Source organism: Solanum verrucosum, unplaced genomic scaffold (assembly GCF_900185275.1).
Source record: "Solanum verrucosum unplaced genomic scaffold, falcon-dt-bn FXZP01000235.1, whole genome shotgun sequence".
NCBI classification, from domain to species: domain Eukaryota; kingdom Viridiplantae; phylum Streptophyta; class Magnoliopsida; order Solanales; family Solanaceae; genus Solanum; species Solanum verrucosum.
In genome coordinates, this window is record NW_026019948.1 from 2,369,314 (window position 1) to 2,389,714 (window position 20,401).

General features: G+C 29.9%; 4 protein-coding genes across 4 annotated transcripts; all 4 read left to right on the forward strand.

Annotated features, from left to right (window-relative positions):
* Window positions 1–361: 361 nt before the first annotated feature.
* Window positions 362–2,535, forward strand: LOC125813623 (hyoscyamine 6-dioxygenase-like). Its single transcript, XM_049493097.1, has 4 exons — window positions 362–556; window positions 1,276–1,517; window positions 1,859–2,174; window positions 2,299–2,535. Exons 1-4 carry the CDS (start codon window positions 362–364, stop codon window positions 2,533–2,535), a joined length of 990 nt encoding a protein of 329 aa, XP_049349054.1.
* Window positions 2,536–5,085: 2,550 nt separating this feature from the next.
* LOC125811069 (hyoscyamine 6-dioxygenase-like) lies at window positions 5,086–7,788 on the forward strand. The gene is made up of 4 exons (XM_049490565.1): window positions 5,086–5,280; window positions 5,799–6,040; window positions 6,550–6,868; window positions 7,351–7,788. Exons 1-4 carry the CDS (start codon window positions 5,086–5,088, stop codon window positions 7,585–7,587), a joined length of 993 nt encoding a protein of 330 aa, XP_049346522.1. The 3' UTR covers window positions 7,588–7,788.
* A 2,021-nt stretch (window positions 7,789–9,809) lies between these two features.
* LOC125813624 (protein MAIN-LIKE 2-like) lies at window positions 9,810–18,855 on the forward strand. The gene is made up of 4 exons (XM_049493098.1): window positions 9,810–10,163; window positions 13,904–14,022; window positions 17,998–18,076; window positions 18,817–18,855. The coding sequence occupies exons 1-4, from the start codon at window positions 9,810–9,812 to the stop codon at window positions 18,853–18,855; spliced, it is 591 nt and encodes a 196-aa protein (XP_049349055.1).
* A 461-nt stretch (window positions 18,856–19,316) lies between these two features.
* On the forward strand, window positions 19,317–20,372 carry LOC125811060 (RING-H2 finger protein ATL16-like). The gene has a single exon (XM_049490554.1). The coding sequence runs from the start codon at window positions 19,317–19,319 to the stop codon at window positions 20,370–20,372; it is 1,056 nt and encodes a 351-aa protein (XP_049346511.1).
* The last annotated feature ends 29 nt before the right edge of the window (window positions 20,373–20,401 follow it).

The following is a 20,401-nucleotide window of genomic DNA, read 5'->3' on the forward strand; positions in this document are numbered from 1 at the left end:
CTCATTTGCCTATTTTACTATATTATATAAGTGTTCTCGATCTATATAATTATTAACAGTTGTGTTTATAATATTTTCTAACAATTCAATGTCAAAAAAAATAATTAAAGTTGGAGTGATAACATGATACGTAACTAAGAATGTAATGTTTGCAATAAAATAGTCATGGGAGTTTGTGGGCTATAGTTGATTAATTAAAGTATACATGTCTCATTCTTTTTTTTAAAATTTAATCAATAAAGAAATAATTAAATAGCTATTTACATAAGCACCAGCCACATGTACTTAATTATTATTAATTCATTCGATACACTGATCCATATTTAAATTTGCTTGAATAGAAGAAGATTTGAAGGCAATTATGGAGAAACATAACACAAAATGGTTCAATGTTGAATGTGTGCCTCAGTGCTTTACATTTTCCAAAGAAGAAAGACCAGGTGATGCCCCTATACCCATATGCAACAAAATCCCAGTCATTGATCCTGGAAAATCACAAAAAATTGAAACAATCAAGCAACTCTTGCAAGCTGGTCAAGAATTTGGATTTTTCCAGGTATACTAATTTCCTTTTTTCTCAAATGAGGAAACAATCTTTCTATCCCGTAAAGATAGAGATAAAGTTTGCGTACTATTTATCCTTCTCAAACTACACTTATGAGATTGTACTGCATACGTTGTTGTTTCAAGAAAAAACAAGCAGGTTTTTAAAATTTTAGTATGGATTTAAATTGTTGACCTGAAACCCCGTATATGTTATATATATATGAAAAAAAAATATAATAAATATATGTATGTGTGTGTATGTGTATAAAATAATTAAATTGAATCGCATTTGAATTCGATGTCTTTAAATCTTTAATCCACTTTTAGAGTCTAGACTAAAAAATATTGTAGGTGATGAGAGGTGGATGTACCCAAATAAGTTCATTCGAATTTAGTAACTTTACCTTAGAACTTGAGTACTATATGTTAAAATATTCACTAAATTATGAGATAATTGCAATGCATATTCTCATTTGAATTCGATGTCTCTAAATCTTTAATCCACTTCTAGAGTCTAACCGGCCTAAAAAAGATTGCATATGTTATGAGAGGCGGATGTAGCCAGACAAGCTCATTCAAATTTAGTAACTTATCTTAGACGACCTTGACTATATGTTAAAATATTCACTAGATATGAATGAACAAACAATATACGTTCTGAATCTAGTAAATTGTATGTGATGTGATAAGAATTCATAATTTTTAAATCCTGAATCTGTTTCTATATAGGTGATCAACCATGGAATCCCAAAGAACGTGGCGACTCAAACAATGTCTACCTTTGAAGAGCTTTTCAACAATATGACTGACGAAGAAAAAGTTAATGTGCCAACCAGAAAAGGATGGATCTTCACAGGGAGTGAGGAAGAAGTTAAAAATGGTGTTCATTTATGGAGGGATAATATAAAACACCCTTGTCACCCTCTTGAGAAATGCATGCAAAGTTGGCCTGATAAACCACCTACCTACAAGTAATTAAACAATACTAATACCCAAATATATACTTGTTCTACTACTCATTCAATTTTAGTCGTTTGTGCTTAGCTAATTTAATTTTAAAAGCGAGCAATAATTTGTGCTTGACCAAGGTTTTCATAAATAGTTTGGGTGACAAAAAAAAATGTTTTTGCTTTTCAAATATAGTTTCTTCTACTACCCAACCCCCACCCCCTCAAAAAAAATTGTCAAACACCTCAAATCAATAAATACTTTTTGACTTTTCTAAAGATTAGCTGAACAGACCGACTACTTACTACAATCAAGTAGAAATTGAATTAAACTACTGACGAATTTTTTTTTTTATCAATTATAGAGAAGTAGTTGGAAGATACGTAGCGGAAATAAGGAAGCTGAGTTTAACAATTTTGGAGCTAATAGGCCAAGGATTGGGAATTGAATCAGGCTACTTTGATGAACAAAGTGAAGTTCAATTGTTGTCAGCAAATAATTATCCAGCATGTCCAGATCCAAGCTTGACTTTAGGCATACTAAAACATCTTGATCCAAGCCTCATAACAATAATATATCAAGGCAATGTGAGTGGTCTTCAAGTTTTGGTAGATGGAAAATGGATGTGGATTGATGCTGTGCCAAATGCTTTTGTTGTCAACATAGGCAATCAATTAGAGGTATGTAGCTACCTATAACCTATTATATAGTATACAACTTTGTTATATATTCGCGGTTAAATTTGTATTCAATAAAATATGAACAGTAAACATTATTTTGTGTTTTTTTTTATGAATGAAATAGATAATCAGTAATGGGATGCTAAGAAGTGTGATGCATAGAGCAGTAACAAATTCAAAGGAAGCAAGAACATCAATAGCCCTATTTGTGAATCCAACTCCAAACAGCATTGTTGAGCCAGCAAAAGTCTTGTTGAATGACTCTAATCCACCTCTCTACAAATCCATTCTCTACAAAGATTTTATCAATGCTTCCAAAGCTTTTGGTGCTCATACTGATGTCATACAAAATGATGCGTAATCCAAGGCGCGTTTGGACATGATTTCAAATGTGTGATTTGAAATCAGGTTGGTTTGAAATTTGGATCTCTTAAGTTATATTTTTAGTTTGTGAAAACTATCAAAACTTTTATTCCAACCCTTTATTGTGTATAAATAATTTCTTCATGTTGTTGGAAGAATAATTTTCATTATCTTTAAATGAATTATTGTTTTTTTTAAAATTTGTGATATTTGATATGTTTTTGTCTTGAGCTGGATTTCTATTTTAATCTTTGTTAGATTTTAGCTCCTAGTTTATACTAGAAGTGCTTATTGAATTCTGCAGATACATCTATAGTGATTGAAATCTTCTTAAGAACAATGTCTAGCACGTCTCAAGCTTTTATCAATTTCATACTAATGTTCTTCAAGAAGTTGTTTTTTATAAGATTTCCAACACATGCATGTTGGGCATGAGTCTGTTTTTTATAAAATTCAAAATTATAGGTCTTTTTTTATTAAATATACGTATAAGTCAAATCTGAAATTTCAAATCCTACTTTTCAAAGAATGTGATAATTAAAGTTGAAACTTAGTAGAAATTTCATCAACAAATGTTTTTTAATCTTTCTTTTCTTCACTTTCACAATAATAGGATCCACTTTAGAAGTGACTTGTACTATTTTTTACTTCAAATATCATTAATAACTCGCTACTAAAAAATTACTATTATTTTTCAATTAACCTTTTCTATTAAAAAATATTTACTAGCTATTCTCACAAATATTTTGATTGAGTTAGTGAGAAAAGAAAAAAATAGTAGTGTTTTCATATGGAAAAATTAGGAAGCTTTCCATTAGTTCAGTGAGAATCTATTTCCTATGTGTTTTTCAAGTGAGACGGTTCAGAGGGAAATGAGTGGAAATTAAAATCATATTTTTATAATATATATTTCTCGTTGATTCGTGGTGAGAAAAATCTCCTTTTCTAGCACGTGACTCTCATCCTTTCTATTTTGCTCCCTCAGATTCACCTACCTAGAGCAGTATTGGTGAAAGCCATCTACTCTCACCTGACACGTCAGTTTTGTTGGTGTGAGAATCTAAGAATCAAAATCAGATTTTTCAAAGTTCAAGTTATGGAGTTGATGCAATGATATAGTAATTTTGATGAAAAAATTTCCATTTCTTCGTACTCTATTGATTAAAAGCATCCAGCAACGCCTCATCGGTTTAGAATTTGAACACAAAAGAAATTGAATAAGTATTGTCCTTTACTCTATGACTGCAAGATATATAGATTTGGACAAATATAATGTAATGAGGCATAACTTCAACATCTACAAATCACTACAATAGATGTGATCTTTAACAACGAAATTGCTAGCTACGGCAAAAATTTCTTCCAAAGTACTCAGTTATATATTAGCTTGTCGCATGGGACTTGTCTAATACGATTTACATCTTTGTGTGATTTGCGAGTGATTGCATAGTGAGCAGGTTACCAACAAAGTGATCAACCAAAGAGCAGAGGTTACGAGACCCAAACAAAGTTTTAGAAAAATTGTCATTAATGATTCATTTTTTGTGAAAAATATTCCATTTCATACTTAATTACACGAGTCACATCTTTTTAGTGAGAGAACACAAACTTTGTAGCAAGATTTTTGTCCACTAAGATTTTCAACCCAAAAAAATTAAAATAGATTGGCATCATTTTTATTGAGTATTATTAGTCACAAAATATAATTAAGTTATAGGTGGTAACAGATTAGCTTCGTCTGTTGTAGATAATTTATGACAAAACACTAATAGTTTTAGTTTGTTGGAAGTGGATATGAAAAAAACTTAGAAATGTAATTTGTAGTTATTATTTGTTTGAATCCTATGTCTTTGTATCTAGTATCAATTTCATCTTATTTTAAAAATATTGTATGCTTAACTGGCTATGACTTACAATTGTATGATTATTGGTATGAAAGAGAAATAATTATTGTTAAATAATATAATTTTGGTTATAGTTAAATAATAATTGTATGTGACAACTGACAAGTATTATTTCAAATGATCTACATATAAAATAATGTCGCCATCATTGAAGGATATTTAATCATAATCTTTAGTTGAATTGCTAAAATCACTATAGAGATTTTTTAGAATCAATAACGAACCAATCCATTTTTTTTGTCATCTTATTGATCAAATCTAAATAATGGATCGGGTTTGGTATCTATCAATTAGATCAAATAGATTAAATACTCACGTATTTTTTTTTTGGAATTATTTGTTTTTAAATAAACTCCATGGCCGGCTACGCTTTATATTTTTTTTTAAACGCAAGTTGTTCAATATGTCAATGAAATTAAAGTTGGAGTGATAACGTGAGACGTAACTAAAAATAATTTTTGCAATAAAATAGTCATGTGAGTTATGGGCTAATTGATTAATTAAAAATATATAATGTCTCTTTCTTTTAATCAATAAAGAAATAATTAAGAAACTATTTGCATAAGCAGTAGGCACATGTACTTAATTATTAGTATTAATTATAGCATAAGATACACTATTATGAAGGAGATTTGAGGACAATTATGGAGAAACATAACACAAAATGGTTCAATATTGAATGTGTGCCTCATTGCTTTAAATTTCCCCAAGAAGAAAGACCAGGTGATGCTCCTATACCTATATGCAACAAAATCCCAGTTATTGATCTTGGAAAATCACAAAAAAATGAAACAATTAAGCAACTCTTGCAAGCTGGTCAAGAATTTGGTTTTTTCCAGGTATGTATAGATCAACTTTTCTTTAGTACTAATAATATTATTAGTATTTTTTAAGGATTCTATCCGATATGTAAATCTTTGTCCACCACTTACATCAGGGAGAATTAATTTTATAGTTCACTTACAATTTTATTAAAATCTAATGGTCTTTTTATAAGAGGTATTTCATTTTTAAACATAACAGATCTGAACATATCATTTTCTTCTATTGAATTTGTAAGTGGCGAGGAAATCTCATTTTCAATATTATATGTTATATGTATATAAAATTTATAATATGTGTATCTTGTATATATCTTGATCTCTAGACTAAAAAATTCCAGGCGATCAAAGGCGGAATATGTAGTCAAACAAGTTCATTTGAATTTAGTAACTTTATATTGGACCTTAATATATGTTAAAAGTTTCACTTGATGTGAACAAATAATAGATTGTCCAAATCTTCTTAATTGTACGCATGTGATAGAATTTCAAACTTGAATTCATTATATTCAAATCCTGAATCTGTTTCTATATAGGTGATCAACCATGGAATCCTAGAGAACGTGGCGACTCAAACATTGTCAACCTTTGAAGAGTTTTTCAACAACATGACTGATGAAGAAAAAGTAAATGTAGCAAGCAGAAAAGGATGGATCTTCACAGGGAGTGAGGAAGAAGTTAAAAATGGTGTTCATTTATGGAGGGATAATATAAAACACCCTTGTCACCCTCTTGACAAATGCATGCAAAGCTGGCCTGATAAACCAGCTACCTACAGGTAATTAAACAATAATAATAGTTGTTCAACCACTTTTCATCCCATTTTGGTGGATCTACAGATTTTTTTTGGGCTAAAATTTCAAATCTTCTTACTTTTTGAAAAGTAACGGTTTGTGTTTAGCTAATCAATTTTAAAGTACTTTTGATAATATTAGAGCAACAATTTGTGCTTGACTAAGGTTTTCACAAGTAGTTCTAGTACTTTTTGAAAAGTAGCAGTTTGTGTTTAGTTAATCAATTTTAAAAGCGCTTTTGATAATATTAGAGCAACAATTTGTGTTTGACTAAGGTTTTCCGATATAGTTCTGATATTAAAAAAAATAGTATTTGAAATATAGTTCTGCTACTACTCAAAATTTGTCAAACATCTCAAATCTCTAAAATAAGAACAATATTTATATATATAGTACTTTCAAGTCTTTAGAAGCTTGGCTAAACAGACTACGTACTACAATAATCTAGTAGAAATCGAATTGAATTAGTGATGTATTTTGTTATTGATAACAGAGAAGTTGTGGGAAGATATGTAGCGGAAATAAGGATGCTAAGTTTGACAATTTTGGAGCTAATATGTCAAGGATTAGGAATTGAATCAGGCTACTTTAATGAACAAAGTGAAGTTCAATTGTTATCAGCAAATAATTATCCAGCATGCCCAGATCCAAGCCTGACTTTAGGCATACTAAAACATCTTGATCCAAGCCTCATAACAATAATATATCAAGGCAATAATGTAAGTGGACTTCAAGTTTTGGTAGATGGAAAGTGGATGTGTGTTGAGGCTGTGCCTAATGCCTTTGTTGTCAACATAGGCAATCAATTAGAGGTATGTACCTATTAATATACTTTTAAACTGATAATAGACGTTATATATATAAGATTATATGATTGTTTTTTCTTATAAAAAAGATATAATATATACATAAATATGTCTCTTAACTTGGTTTTACAAGATAACTATGCCCTTCAATTTTGAGTGTGCACAAATAGTCACTTATATTTGTAATTAAGAAATTGAACAAATAGACGCATTCGTCCTATGTGGCGTCCTACATAACAATTTTGTGTCCTATGTGGCTTCCTCCGTGTATTATACCACGTAGGACAGTGTATCTACTTGTTCAATTTTAGACAAGTTTAAATGTCTACTTATACATGCACACCCAAAGTTGAAGGACAACATAGATGATAGCTGAAGTTAAGTTAAAGGGTATATTTATTTATGAACATTCACATTATGCACATGTGTACATGATTTCTCTCACATTAATTTTATCTTTTTTTGTGTAATTTTAATGAATGAAATAGATAATCAGTAACGGGAAGCTAAGAAGTGTGGAGCATAGAGCAGTAACAAATTCAAAGGAAGCAAGAACATCAATAGCCATATTTGTGAATCCGACTCCCAACAGCATCGTTGAGCCAGCAAAAGTCCTATTGAATGACTCTAATCCACCTCTCTACAAATCCATTCTCTACAAAGATTTTATCAATTCTTCCAAAGCTTTTGGTGTTCATACTGATGTCATACAAAATGACTCTTAACCTAGTGCGCGTTTGGACATGATTTCAAGTGTGTAATTTGATATCAGGTTGATTTGAAGTAGAAATTTTATATGGACAAACAATTTGAATGTCTAGTAGTTAATTTGTGAAAACTATAAAATAAATTCTCTAACTCTTATACAACCTTACCAAATGAGCAAATATAGACACGTTCATTTTATAAATGAATATTTGTGATTACATGTTATTACAAACTTTCAAATACACACAATTTTATAAAGAATATTCACAGGTTTAATAAATCAATAATAGTAGTAACTAGCTATTCTTTCATAAAATCCCTTTATAAATTAATGTAGTTCAATCTATGAGTCCGGAGTTAAAAGGGTAAAAAAAAAAAATTGCCAAAAATTTCAAAAGGGCACATCATATTTTTTTAAAACCAAAAGGGCAAAATCGCTCATGCCGGAGCGATTTTCCTCTGACACATATTAACGCCGGTTACTCCATTAAAAATAAAAATCGCTGCTAGGGAAACGATTTTTGTCCAATTTTTTTTTCTTTTTTTCAATAAAATCGATGGTACAACAGCGATTATTTAACTCTAATTTTTTTTCCTCCAACTAATATCGCTGCTATGGCAGCGTTTTCATAGGAAAAAAAATTGACAGATTTTTTGTAAAATCTTTTTTTTGGAAAATCCTTCCTTAATTATTATTTTTTTTGAAAATCTTTTCTTAATTATTTTTTAAAAGTTTTATGAAAGAACCATTATTTTTTTTTTAAATCGCTGACAGGCAACCTGATTCCACCCAAAATTTTGGACTCGACGTAGAAATCATCAAAATGAGGCACGAACTGTAATCAGTGTCGTATTAGGATGCCTTTTCAGCGATTTTTGTTAAAAAAAAAAAATTTTAATAAACACATTGCCTTGTTTTCAAAACGAAAAAAAAATTAAGAAAAATGATTTTTTTTTTAAAAATCGAAGAGAAACGAATTTAATAAAAAAAAGAAAAAAATTTAACTAAAAAGCTGCCAAGGCAGCTATTTTTAACCATTTGGCAGCTTTTTTATATAAAAAAATATATCTTGAAATCGCTGCCTTGGCAGCGATTTGGTGGAACTAGTTTTTTTAAAAAAAATTGGCAGCGATTTTGGTAGAAATATTCTTTTGATTTTTATTTTTTTTGAAATTTCTGTCAACCAGTCAACATCTAATTGTAAATAAAATATAAAAAAATTTAAATCGCTGCCAAGGCAGCGATTTTTTATAGAGTTTTTTTATTTTTTTTCAGAAAATTGCTGCCCGTGCAGCGTTTTTACGATTTTCTTTAAGGAAAAAATTATAAAATTGCTGCTATGGCAGTGTTTTTATAAAATTAAACTTATTTTATTTTTTTGGAAATCGCTACCTTGGCAACGATTTTCGTTAATGTTTTTTTTTTAAAAAAAATCGCTCTTGTTGCAGCGTTATTATAAATTTCGTGGAAAAAAAATATTTTTTTTTAGAAATCGCTGCCAATTTGTTTTTATTCTTTTTATAAATATCACTGTCAATTATATTTTTTTAAAATCGTATTAAATTTATTTTTTTCACTAACAAGTAGCGAAATTTCCTTCCAACTTTCTTTTTTTTCAATTGTTCTAACATTCACATGTCATGTTAAAAAAATAAAATTCAACTCACATGCATGCCTAAAAAATAGAAAAAGTTCATGTGTTTCATTTAAAATTTTCTTATAAATTGGTTGAAATCTCCTTTCAAATTTCAAGTATAATTTTCCAACTCTCCTTTCAATTTTTTCAAAGGTCCTTCCTCTATAAGGTAAGTTTGGATTTATTTTATTTTTAATTAATTAATTTTTAACTTTTATATGGTATTGTGAATATATTCATCTTTAAGTAATTATATTAACACTAACACTTATTTTTATATTTTGTATATAGATATGCATCCGTCAAATATGTATGTATATCCTGGTCCAATAGAGTATGATGTATTAAAAATTCAAGTTCATCATCGTTCCAAAGGAATTTGAAACGGTAGCTTAAGGGAAGAGAATTCTTGCTTAGATACGCGTCGCGGTGATATTGAATTTTGGCAAGATATAAAATATCATCCTTTACATCCTCGCATTCGTCAGTATTTTAAAAATTGTAGATTTCAAGGAATTCTTGATGTAGGATGTGTGTCGTATGACTCTGGATTAATTTCTGCTTTAATTGAAAGGTGACGTCCAGAAACGTATACCTTTTACATGCGAACTGGCAAGGCTACCATAACTTTACAAGATGTAGAAATTTTATTCGGAATGGTAATAGATGGCAGTCCTATAATTTTAAATGGCACTGATACTTTAGGAGTTTTGGGTAGACAAGAAATGATGTTTGAATTAACGGGATGGTCACCCGAGAATGATTGTTTTTCTGGTGTTAGTAGATTGTTAACATATAAATTAATTGAGCATATTGAAGGTTTAGATGATATTACTGATCATTCAACTGAGCATGAGGTGCAACAAAGGTATAGATTATATTTATTATGGTTATGTGGTGGATCAATATTTCCAGATAGATCTAATAATAAGCTTAATTTAGACCTTTTGATTGACATGTGTTTTACTAGGAAAATATATATAAAAGAAAAATGACTAAGTTTTTGAAAAATCGATTAAACTTATGATTTAAGAGAAATCGAATTTTCAAAAGAACAGAGTCGCCACTTAATTTTTTTAGTAAAAACCAAGAAAAAAGCTTAAGATTTTCAAAAGATTTAAACAGATAAAATCAATTGAAAATAAAAGGATTCGAAGTTTAATGTACATTCCGAGAAGGTGTTAGGCCCTCGGAATGCCCGCTAACTTGCGGTTGACCGGCGATTTGACTTAAAATGATTTTGACTAATTTTAAAATTTTAACTAAGTAAAAGAACTCATCATGACTTTGACTAATTTTGAAATTTTAACTAAGTAAAAGAACTTGTTTATTTTAACTAATTTTTGAAATTTTAACTAAGTAAAAGAACTCATTTATTTTAACTTATTTATTTATTACTATTATTATTTTTATCACTTTATTTATCTTAAGGGGGAATGAACTAAGGGAAAATTTTCTAAAGGGGAATAATTTAAATGGCAAGACTAATAACAAATATAGGGCTATAAATATTTTTAATTTAATTATGATAAAAAGTTGAAATGGCAATCTATGAGAATTTAATTAAATTAAACCATAATCAAATAAATGGTTAGTCAACATAATAAACAAATAAAGAGCAAAGGAGAAAATATATCAAATTTGGGCTTTTGGCCCAACTTTAGGAACCTGTCCTAAGACTAAAAATTGTCAACTTCATCTTGGGTCCATTCAAAATTAGAATTCTGCAATTGGGTCGTTCTCTTGGACCTTTTGGGGGCCCATTTTTGCTTGAATCTGCTGGAACAAAAGTAATTGGGCCTTGGCTCTGCAGTTTGCTATTTTTGACTTGTATCTCAAAGTCTTTATGCCTCGATTCGAAAATGCAAGGAAAAGAGATCTGTCGTGGACTCAAAGAGGTTCATGCAACACACAAAAGGGAAGACGATATTAATGTTCAAAATAAGGAAACAATTAAGCCATGATTTCAATTTATGAGGTGGTAAGCTTAGACAATTTAAAATAATAGAAAGTCATTACTAGTGTATTAAATGGAATTCAAGGGAAAGTACAAGCCAAGAAAAGGGTGAAAACACATATTTGACAATAAGAAAAGCTCAATTTTAATTTAAATTAAGAAAGTAGCCTTACTGCCTATTATATTAAAAGGACACCTCATATTTATTCACTCTGAAATGCCAATATTAAGCAAATATCAACAAGGCATATCGGATAAACCCATAATCTAGCATGCTGAAAAATATGACAAAATGTATGAAAAAGCAATATGAGCTATCTGCTACCATTAAACAAATACCTAATAACCTATAGCTAGGCAGTAGACAACTTAGACAAAATCCACACCCGACTAGAAGAGATAAAAAAACTTTACAACAACACAACTTCACGTGATAGTTTACGAAATTTTGATTTTACACATTGCTAGAATATGGTTGGGCATAAACGGACTTTCTCTATTTCCAAGTAGAAAAATACAAATATAATATATCAAAATCGCAGAAAATTGGCGTAGGAGGAACTAAAGATTTAGCCAGTCAACAACAAAAATATCTCAATCCAAACATTCTTACATATTAAACTTTAACATAAACTAGGACTAAGATACAAGAAAAGCCACAAATTTCAAACCAACTCGATGGACAAATGTAAGCATTTTCAATTGAAATTTAGATCGAAAGGCGAAACTCGATTCAAGCAAATCACATTAGACCATAAGACCTCAAAGATAATCGAAAGATAGACAAAACCAAACTATTGGAGTAAGAACGCAGACACACTATGAATGCTTTACCATATCAATCGATCTTAGAAGCCTAGATTCGTAAATGACAGCTTTACACAATATCAAACTTAAATGAACACGTGAATCACAGAGCAGATGAAATAACACGGGCTTGACAAACATCGAGTAATAGATTCAAGAAAGGGAACAACGAACAGAACTCAAAAGGGTAGCCAACAAGTACCAACCAGTTGCAAACCCATAAGTTTCGACTAGAGAAATCGTAATCAACCAATTCAAGTATAAAATCAAAAAGAAAAAGAAATTTTAGCTAAGCTTCTAAAATTGAACTGTAAAATCGGCCGAGAACACACACATTATACTAATATCACCATCCAACTAACATTTTAACAAACAAACAACCAGTGAATATATATTTGCAATATTGGAAATATTAACTCGAAGAGGAAAAGAGGCAAAAAGGGTGTTATCGATAAAGACATATTACCTTCTCCTGGGCAGCGATACTAGGACGAGACGAGCTGGAATAGTGACCTTCACCACACAAAACTTGAACACGAACGACAACCAAGAAGTTTGAGCAAGAATGTCAAACCCAAAACACAAAAAATGAGTATCTCCTCTGTTTTCCTTGTAGTGTATTTAGTAGATATTAGTGCTTTTTTTTTATGCCCTTGGTTAAAAAATTTCCCCACTAAAAATCTCCTCCAACAGTGAGTAAAAAGGGGATACATATAGAGCTTTTTAGGGCTGATTTCGGGGGGAAATTTTAGGTCAAAAGCGGATAAGAACAAGAGCCCAATAAATGCAAATTCAAAATCTTTCACCATTCAAGCTAAGCAACTTTTCTCTGCGATTTCTACACATTCCAAAAGAGAAAGGGTGAATCGACGCTTGGGATCAATTCCATCATACATGTTGCTCGACGTGTCTTCATCTCGCGCTGGCAAGGACAAAAACGCGAGTTGGCAGGCGCTTTTGTTGCTGCAAGTGAGAACGACGTGAAGAAGACGCCAAAGAAGGGCAGAGTACTGTTCCGCGTTCTGTTCTTTCATGTACTGTTTGTGTATTTTGACGGTGTTATTAACGTTGCTTCTGGGTCTTTCTTGTGAAGGAAAAGGGAGTGGGCCGGGTCAGGGAAATCCGGGACTGGGCTGGGAATTAATTTGTTGTTGGGAAGATTGGAATGGGTTGGAATTTAGGTGGAGTTGGGCTAGGACGGTGGAGGAAATTGTGTTGGTTGTACGTGTGGAATGGTTTGATTGATGCTGGATGGGGTAGCTGAAATTTGTTTTAGTATTGGGCTAGAAATAGGTATTCGGAATTGGAAAAATACAATGGGTTATGGGAGTTGGCAAAATGGCTTGATTTGGTCTAAAAGAAAAAAAATTCTATCGGATTTAAAAATTGGCCAAATTTAATAAACTAGTGAATTCGATTAAAAATTAAGTAAGACGAATTAATATAATTAACTAACGAGCTTCTTAATTTTAACGAAATAGAATAATTAACTTAATTATAAACTAATTAATTTAACAATATAAACAACTAAATAACAGAGCATTTAAATAAAGCTAAAATCATTTTGAGACAATTTTCGAACATTCATAAAATATACTAATTGGACACATAATTATATAATAATTAACTTAATTATAAACTAATTAACTCAAAATATAAGTTATTAATTAATTAAACTAAATAACCAAATATTTACATAAAATTAAATCTTCTTGAGACAATTTTTGAATATTCATAAAATGTACTAATTATATACATAATTATATAAAGACATATTATTATTTAAACATTATAAAAAGTGACAAAACTATGTAAAATAATTTGAGAAAAATATTTTAAATTTTATAAAGTCAATTATTTCAAATCATATGAAATTTAAGAAACTCGATGATTAATTTACATCGGGAAGGGTCGAAATTGAATGTCAACAACATGAAAAATTTAAATGTAATGTCAACACAAGCATGGGGAGAAGCCGCATTATCATATTTGCATAATTGTTTATGTCGTGCATCAATGAAAAAATCAAATAAAGTTTGTGGATTTCTCTCTGAAAAAATAGAAAAAAATTACAATTAGATGTTAACTAGTTGACAGAAATTTCAAAAAATAAATCAAAAGAATATTTCTACCAAAATCCTTATTTTTTTTTTAAAAAAAAAAACTAGTTCCACCTTGGCAGCGATTTCAAGATTTATTTTTTTATATATAAAAAAGCTGTCAAATGGCTGAAAATAGCTGCCTTGGCAGCTTTTTAGTTAAATTTTTTTAAAAAAATTCGTTTCTCTTCAAAAAAAAAATTAAATAGTTTTTCTTAATTTTTTTTCGTTTTGAAAACAAGGCAGCGTTTTTATTAAAAAATATTTTTTTTTAACAAAAATTGCTAAAAAGGCAGCCTAATTCAACACCGATTACAGTTCGTGCCTCATTTTAATGATTTCTACGTCAAGTCCAAAATTTTGAATGGAATCAGACTGCCTGTTAGCGATTATTTTTAAAAATAATTAAGAAAAATATTTCAAATTTTTTTTTTAAGGAAAACGCTACTTTGGCAGGCAGCAATTTTCCAAAAAAAGTTTTACAAAAAAGCTGTCAAATTTTTATTTCTATGAAAACGCTGTCATAGCAACAATATTAGTTGGAGGAAAAAATAATAGAGTTAAATCATCGCTATTGTGCCAGCGATTTTAGTGAAAAAAAATTGGACCAAAATCGCTGCCCTGGCAGCGATTTTTATTTTAACGAAGTAAACAGCGTTAATATGTGTCAGAGGGAAATCGCTCCGACAGGAGCGATTTTGCCTTTTTGATTTTAAAAAAAATATGATGTGCCCTTTTTTGGAATTTTTGACAAACTTTTTTTGCCCTCTTGGCTCCGGACTCTTCAATATATGTTCCTTGTGTATTCATTTTGTATCAGGTGCATTTGTTCTTGTGTATCCACTTTGTATAAATACTATATTTAAGTGTAACTACAACTGACTATAGAGTTATATCAATGTATTAATCTATATTTTGTCCTTGTTATACATTTGCATTATGTGTTGTATACTCTTTCATAATATAATTGATACAATATTGTATCTCTCCCTTATTTAAGCATACTTAGAGTTTTGAATATGAAATCAAAGAGGAAGAAGAGAGGTCTCCATCATTTCTTGTCTGATATAAATATCTCGCCTACATTTGACAGAATACAATTGATAAACACACAAAGCAAAATACTTTTTTTTTATTTTGCAATTTGAAACATTGTATTAGGCTGAAGATACAAAGAGAGAGGACAGAGAGAGAGATAGGAGAGAACAGTTTCTATAAAATTCTAAGTATAGCTACAAATTGTACTTCTTCTAAGTACTATAGCTATGTGTATTAAGTACATAACTCATGTTTGTCACACTATGTAATTTTCCCTTTGAGAAACTGATCTACAACATTATACATTTGATATTCAACAATATACAAAACATATATTTGGTATATAATAATACACAAAACTTTCATATATTTTTTAGGGTAAACTACATAAATTCCACTAGTTTAGGTCCTAATTACTATGATTTTCGATAGTTTCAAATATTACTTCCTCTACCATATTTCATGTTTGAGATACATGAATTTGAATCCGCAAGATATATGCATCTACCGAATTTTAAAATCAAGATACGTATTTTATTTGTTTAAATTAATTGGTTGTAACTGATTTCCTTAATTAGAGGAATCATTGAGGATTTTCAGATTTTCAAAATACATGGACAATTAATTTAGAAATTTAAATTAATCAAATCCCTTAATATAAGACGGAAATCAAGCAGTGTATATATGTTTAATTAATTTTATTTTACTATTCTTTAAAATAATAAATTTCATTAATATTATTAATAAAAGACAAAAACATGTATATCTTGGTCATTTAATTTGACTAATTTCATTTTATTACTCTTAAAATAATAAATTCATTAGTTTGATGTATCTATTATCAATATATGACGTATCCAACAAACTAAACACTAGATACATGAGTATCATACAAGTACATTCATATGTATCATAAAAGTATCTAGTATTAATTTCATGTATCTATTTATCTAACCTAATATTAATTTCATGTATCTATTTATATGACCTAATATTAATTTCATGTATATATTTATATGATCTAATTTTAAATTTCATGTATCTTTTATATGTATCTAGTATTAATCTGATGTATCAAGTATCAATTTCATACATCATATTCAGGAACATGTATCTCGGATACATAGTAAGCATATTCATATAATTATATGTATCTAAATATGGAATGTAATTAAAACGCAGGAACTTAAGAATAAATCACGAGTGTAGAGTATTTGTCTTATCATTAATCCAAAAAAATAAAAAAATTCAAGTCGATGTACGAAATTAATGATAGTGTAAATTTTCATCCATTAAAAAGTATGGAGAACTAATAGATTCAAACAATGTAAAAAATCCTAAAATCGAACTTTAAAAGAATTAGAGCTTCGAATTAGATACATTAACATGGTAAGAACAAAGTTACAATACAATATCTCGAAATAACTAAACAAAATCTTACTTTACCTATTTATATAATGTTGATTATAGAGAATTGGTTATGAAATTTAGTACATGGAAACATGTATTGAGATGCTTGAGGAAGAAAGGGGTAATGGTAGATGTGTGTGACAAAACATGTATTGAAATGGTTGAGGAAGAAGGGGGGTAATGGTAGATGTGTGTAAACAGTGAATAACGTGGGGGAGTGGGCTGATGGTGTGAATAGAGAGGAAGTAATTTGAATTGTTAAAGTCACATTAATTAAGGAGATATACTTTTAAGATAATTATTAAAAATCATATTTAAGGGGATTGTGTATCTAATTTAACTTTTTTTAAAATATGGTATAATTATTAAAAAGTAATATTATATGTAATATTTTTAAACTAGAGGTAAAATATGTATATATGATAGTAAAGTATGTCTAGATAGATAGTTTTTCCTATTTTTTACAACAATATTTAAAAACTTGATATACAATATCATACACTCAATATACAACATTATACAAAACTACAAGAGGTTCTTATTCACCCATATACAATACAATATAAAATTATATACTATTATACAAAAATTAACTGTCTTCTTCCTTAAATTCAATACCATACTGTCCATATCCATCTAGAATATCTAAAAAAAAATTACACCAGATCACTCTAAATTTCAGATTTAATTTTCTCACTATGTACTCGATCGTTTGTAGCAATACCCACTCGAAACAGAGTTCTTTGGGAAAATTCAATTTTTAAATTTTGAAGCTTCAAACCATAACAATGGCACCTATTAAGTTTACGCAGGCTACCCCCACCGCAAAAAAAAAATCTTTTTTCCCTCATAATTAGGACCAACAAAAAGGGAAACAAAATTAATTTAGACATGACTGATTTAGTTAGAATATATTTTACCTATTATATATGTTATATCACTTATGAATATTTGTTTGAATCAAAGTATTTGATCTGGCGATTATAAAATAAATTTTCACCTATCAATTTATAAGAATAACCAACGTGTTGAAAAAAAATGACATATGAATGACTCAAAATATTAAGAAATCTAATTAATAGAACAAATAAATAAATTATATTAACCTAATAGTAAAACAACTACCTGATATATATATACACAAATCAACTATTTGATATACTCGAACAATTAATGTCCGCACACTACTTTGTTGTATAGTGTAAGAAGAGGTGATACCAACTTAGATGAATGTATACAACTTCAGACTATAACAATGATCCTAGTGAAAAATAATAATACTAAAGAAATGTCTCATTTTTTCAAGTTTAGTCCGCATTCACACATTTAAACTATATCCAATCATCTGGACCTTGACAAACAAGTTATCATACGATAATTTACATCAATCATTCATAACAACTTATAATCACATTAAATCTTGAATTCACCTCTCAGCTATTAGATGTGCGAAAGAAAGTAGTAGTAGTTGATTCCCTTATTAGTTGAAGTGTGGAGATTGAAAGCCATAGTGCTGATGAGGCCACCCACGCCTAGAGTTGCATCGACCATTTGGTCGGTAAGATTGGAGTTGATGTTGATGTTAGGGTCCATGTCTCTTTTTCACTTCAAATTAGGAATCGTGCAACATACTTCAAGTACTACTTTTATGTCTTGTGAATGATTATAGGATTAGGCACCCATATTTTCTACATTTTATGACTCATCACTCACCCCATTCCCCTATCTACACTAGAAAATGATATGACATTTTAATGTTTTTTATACTTCCATACCATTGTTTTTGGCAAACGAATATTTAAGTTTCAATGTGCTTATGTTATATTTGACAAGTTGTACATTATACTATTTTGGGATACCAATAAGAGGCTAATTAATATTCCATCTGTCCAACAATAGTTGTCCACTATTGACTTTGTATATTTCTTAAGAAACTATAAATAGAAGGATAATTTTACTATATCACTCTTTGCATATAATAAATATAATGTCTTGAAAAATGTAATAGGAAAACGACTACAATTAATGATAACGCTAAATTAAGAACCAAGTGTAAAATTATCCATTGATTTCATAAAGTAGACAAGTATTGTTGAACATCCCAAAATAATATAGTGAACAACTATTATTGGACATACTTGAATATCCCAAAATAGTATAATGGACAACTATTATTGGACGGAAAGAGTATTAATTTTTTATATGAACTTTTTAGAACAACATATAATTTGAGTCACGGGAGTAGCAATTTAAACCCAGGGCTTGTCACTTGTATAAATCGTTTTCTTGAATACACAGAGGGAAAAGGACTCCACAGAGCTAGAGAAATATGTTTAAGAATTTTTTTTTAGCAATTTTAACTATGTTAAAAGTGATAAATAAAAGTAAAGAAGTTATTTTCAAAATAATGGACAAGTAAACGTAAATGGAGGAAGTAAAATGCCAAAAAAGAAATGGAGCACAGGCCAAGTGGAAATGTGAAGTCTGTTTCATACTCCATTGCTCTTTTAGTAGTTTAATAATAGAGTCAACTTGCATTTTTTGTTCACTCCATGTCTCAGCATTTTCAAACACTTATTACACATAATTAATTGCATGTGTTCCTCAAAACTCTCCACACTTCATTCAATGCTCTTATTTCTTTATTCATATTTGACTTTCCAAGTTTTCACTTATTCATAATTTAAAAAAAAAAAACATCACTCATCTCATTTCCAGCTCGAATCTCGTTCAATTCATAAACACGTACAATTTCAATTAATCAAGCTCATCATATTCTTTATTTCATTATCGTATTGATGGATGCAGCAGCATCAGATAAACATATGTCCATTCATGTATCCCAGTTTCTTGTTTCATTCAAAAACCAGCAGAACAACAACATTAGTGTAGCTCATTTAACTCCAATGGGTGCAGTTTCTGAAAACGGCTTCCCAATAATTGGCGTCGCGATGTTAGGAATCATGGCTATAGGATTCGTGCTAGTCAGTTACTACATCTTTGTAACAAAATGCTGCATCAACTGGCAACAATTTGATCCTTTAAGACGCTTCTTCAATACGCGTCCACGCCCATATGAAGACCCTTTAATGGCCTATACACCATCAAGAGAAAGCAGAGGACTTGATGAATTGGTAATAAGAGAAATTCCAACTTTTCCATACAGCAAAAACAGAGTTGGTGAAAGAAGTTTTAGAAGATGTGTTGTTTGTTTGAATGAATTTAAAGAAGATGAAATGCTTAGACTTCTTCCAAAATGTAGCCATGCTTTCCATTTAGATTGCATTGATATTTGGCTTCAAAACAATGCTAGTTGCCCTCTTTGTAGAACTAGCATTTCAGGTACAACAACTAAACATCCGATTGATATGATTGTCGCGCCAAATTCATCACCTCAAGATCCTCATATTCCGCTTCTGAGAAGAAGAAGTGAAATGTTAGGAAGTGAGGAAGATTTCGTAGTGATTGAATTGAGTGGTGAACTTGGAACAGAGGCGCAAAATAGAAGTAACTCTATTAGCACAAGTACTGACTCGTCGAGTAAATTTGAACAGAGGATTGGTAAGTCGGAGAAAGAACAAACAAGGAAGTATTCAATGATGGGAGATGAATGTGTAAATGTAAGAGATAAAGATGCTCTGTTTTCAGTTGAGCCAATAAGAAGATCGTTTTCGATGGATTCAGCAGCAGATCGACATGTTTACTTATCAGTGCAACAGATGATACGTCATAATAGGCAGCTGATCAGTGAGATGAGAAACAATGGTGAAAGTAGTAGCAGATCGATTCGAAAATCGATCTTTTCATTTGGACATAGAAGATCCAAGACATCAGTTTTACCTTTTGAATCTTAAATTTTGATCTTTGAATCTGTTTTTTGTTT

Bases quoted from the DNA above. Each gene is read 5' to 3' on its own strand.
- LOC125813623 (XM_049493097.1), top strand. From the start codon at position 362: ATGGAGAAACATAACACAAAATGGTTCAATGTTGAATGTGTGCCTCAG. The intron at 557-1,275 runs GTATACTAATTT...GTTTCTATATAG, and splicing joins AAGAATTTGGATTTTTCCAG to GTGATCAACCATGGAATCCC. The intron at 1,518-1,858 runs GTAATTAAACAA...TATCAATTATAG, and splicing joins GATAAACCACCTACCTACAA to AGAAGTAGTTGGAAGATACG.
- LOC125813624 (XM_049493098.1), top strand. From the start codon at position 9,810: ATGCGAACTGGCAAGGCTACCATAACTTTACAAGATGTAGAAATTTTA. The intron at 10,164-13,903 runs ATGTGTTTTACT...AATGTCAACAAC, and splicing joins ATTTAGACCTTTTGATTGAC to ATGAAAAATTTAAATGTAAT. The intron at 14,023-17,997 runs TGAAAAAATAGA...GTTGATTCCCTT, and splicing joins AAAGTTTGTGGATTTCTCTC to ATTAGTTGAAGTGTGGAGAT.
- LOC125811060 (XM_049490554.1), top strand. From the start codon at position 19,317: ATGGATGCAGCAGCATCAGATAAACATATGTCCATTCATGTATCCCAG.
- LOC125811069 (XM_049490565.1), top strand. From the start codon at position 5,086: ATGGAGAAACATAACACAAAATGGTTCAATATTGAATGTGTGCCTCAT. The intron at 5,281-5,798 runs GTATGTATAGAT...GTTTCTATATAG, and splicing joins AAGAATTTGGTTTTTTCCAG to GTGATCAACCATGGAATCCT. The intron at 6,041-6,549 runs GTAATTAAACAA...TATTGATAACAG, and splicing joins GATAAACCAGCTACCTACAG to AGAAGTTGTGGGAAGATATG.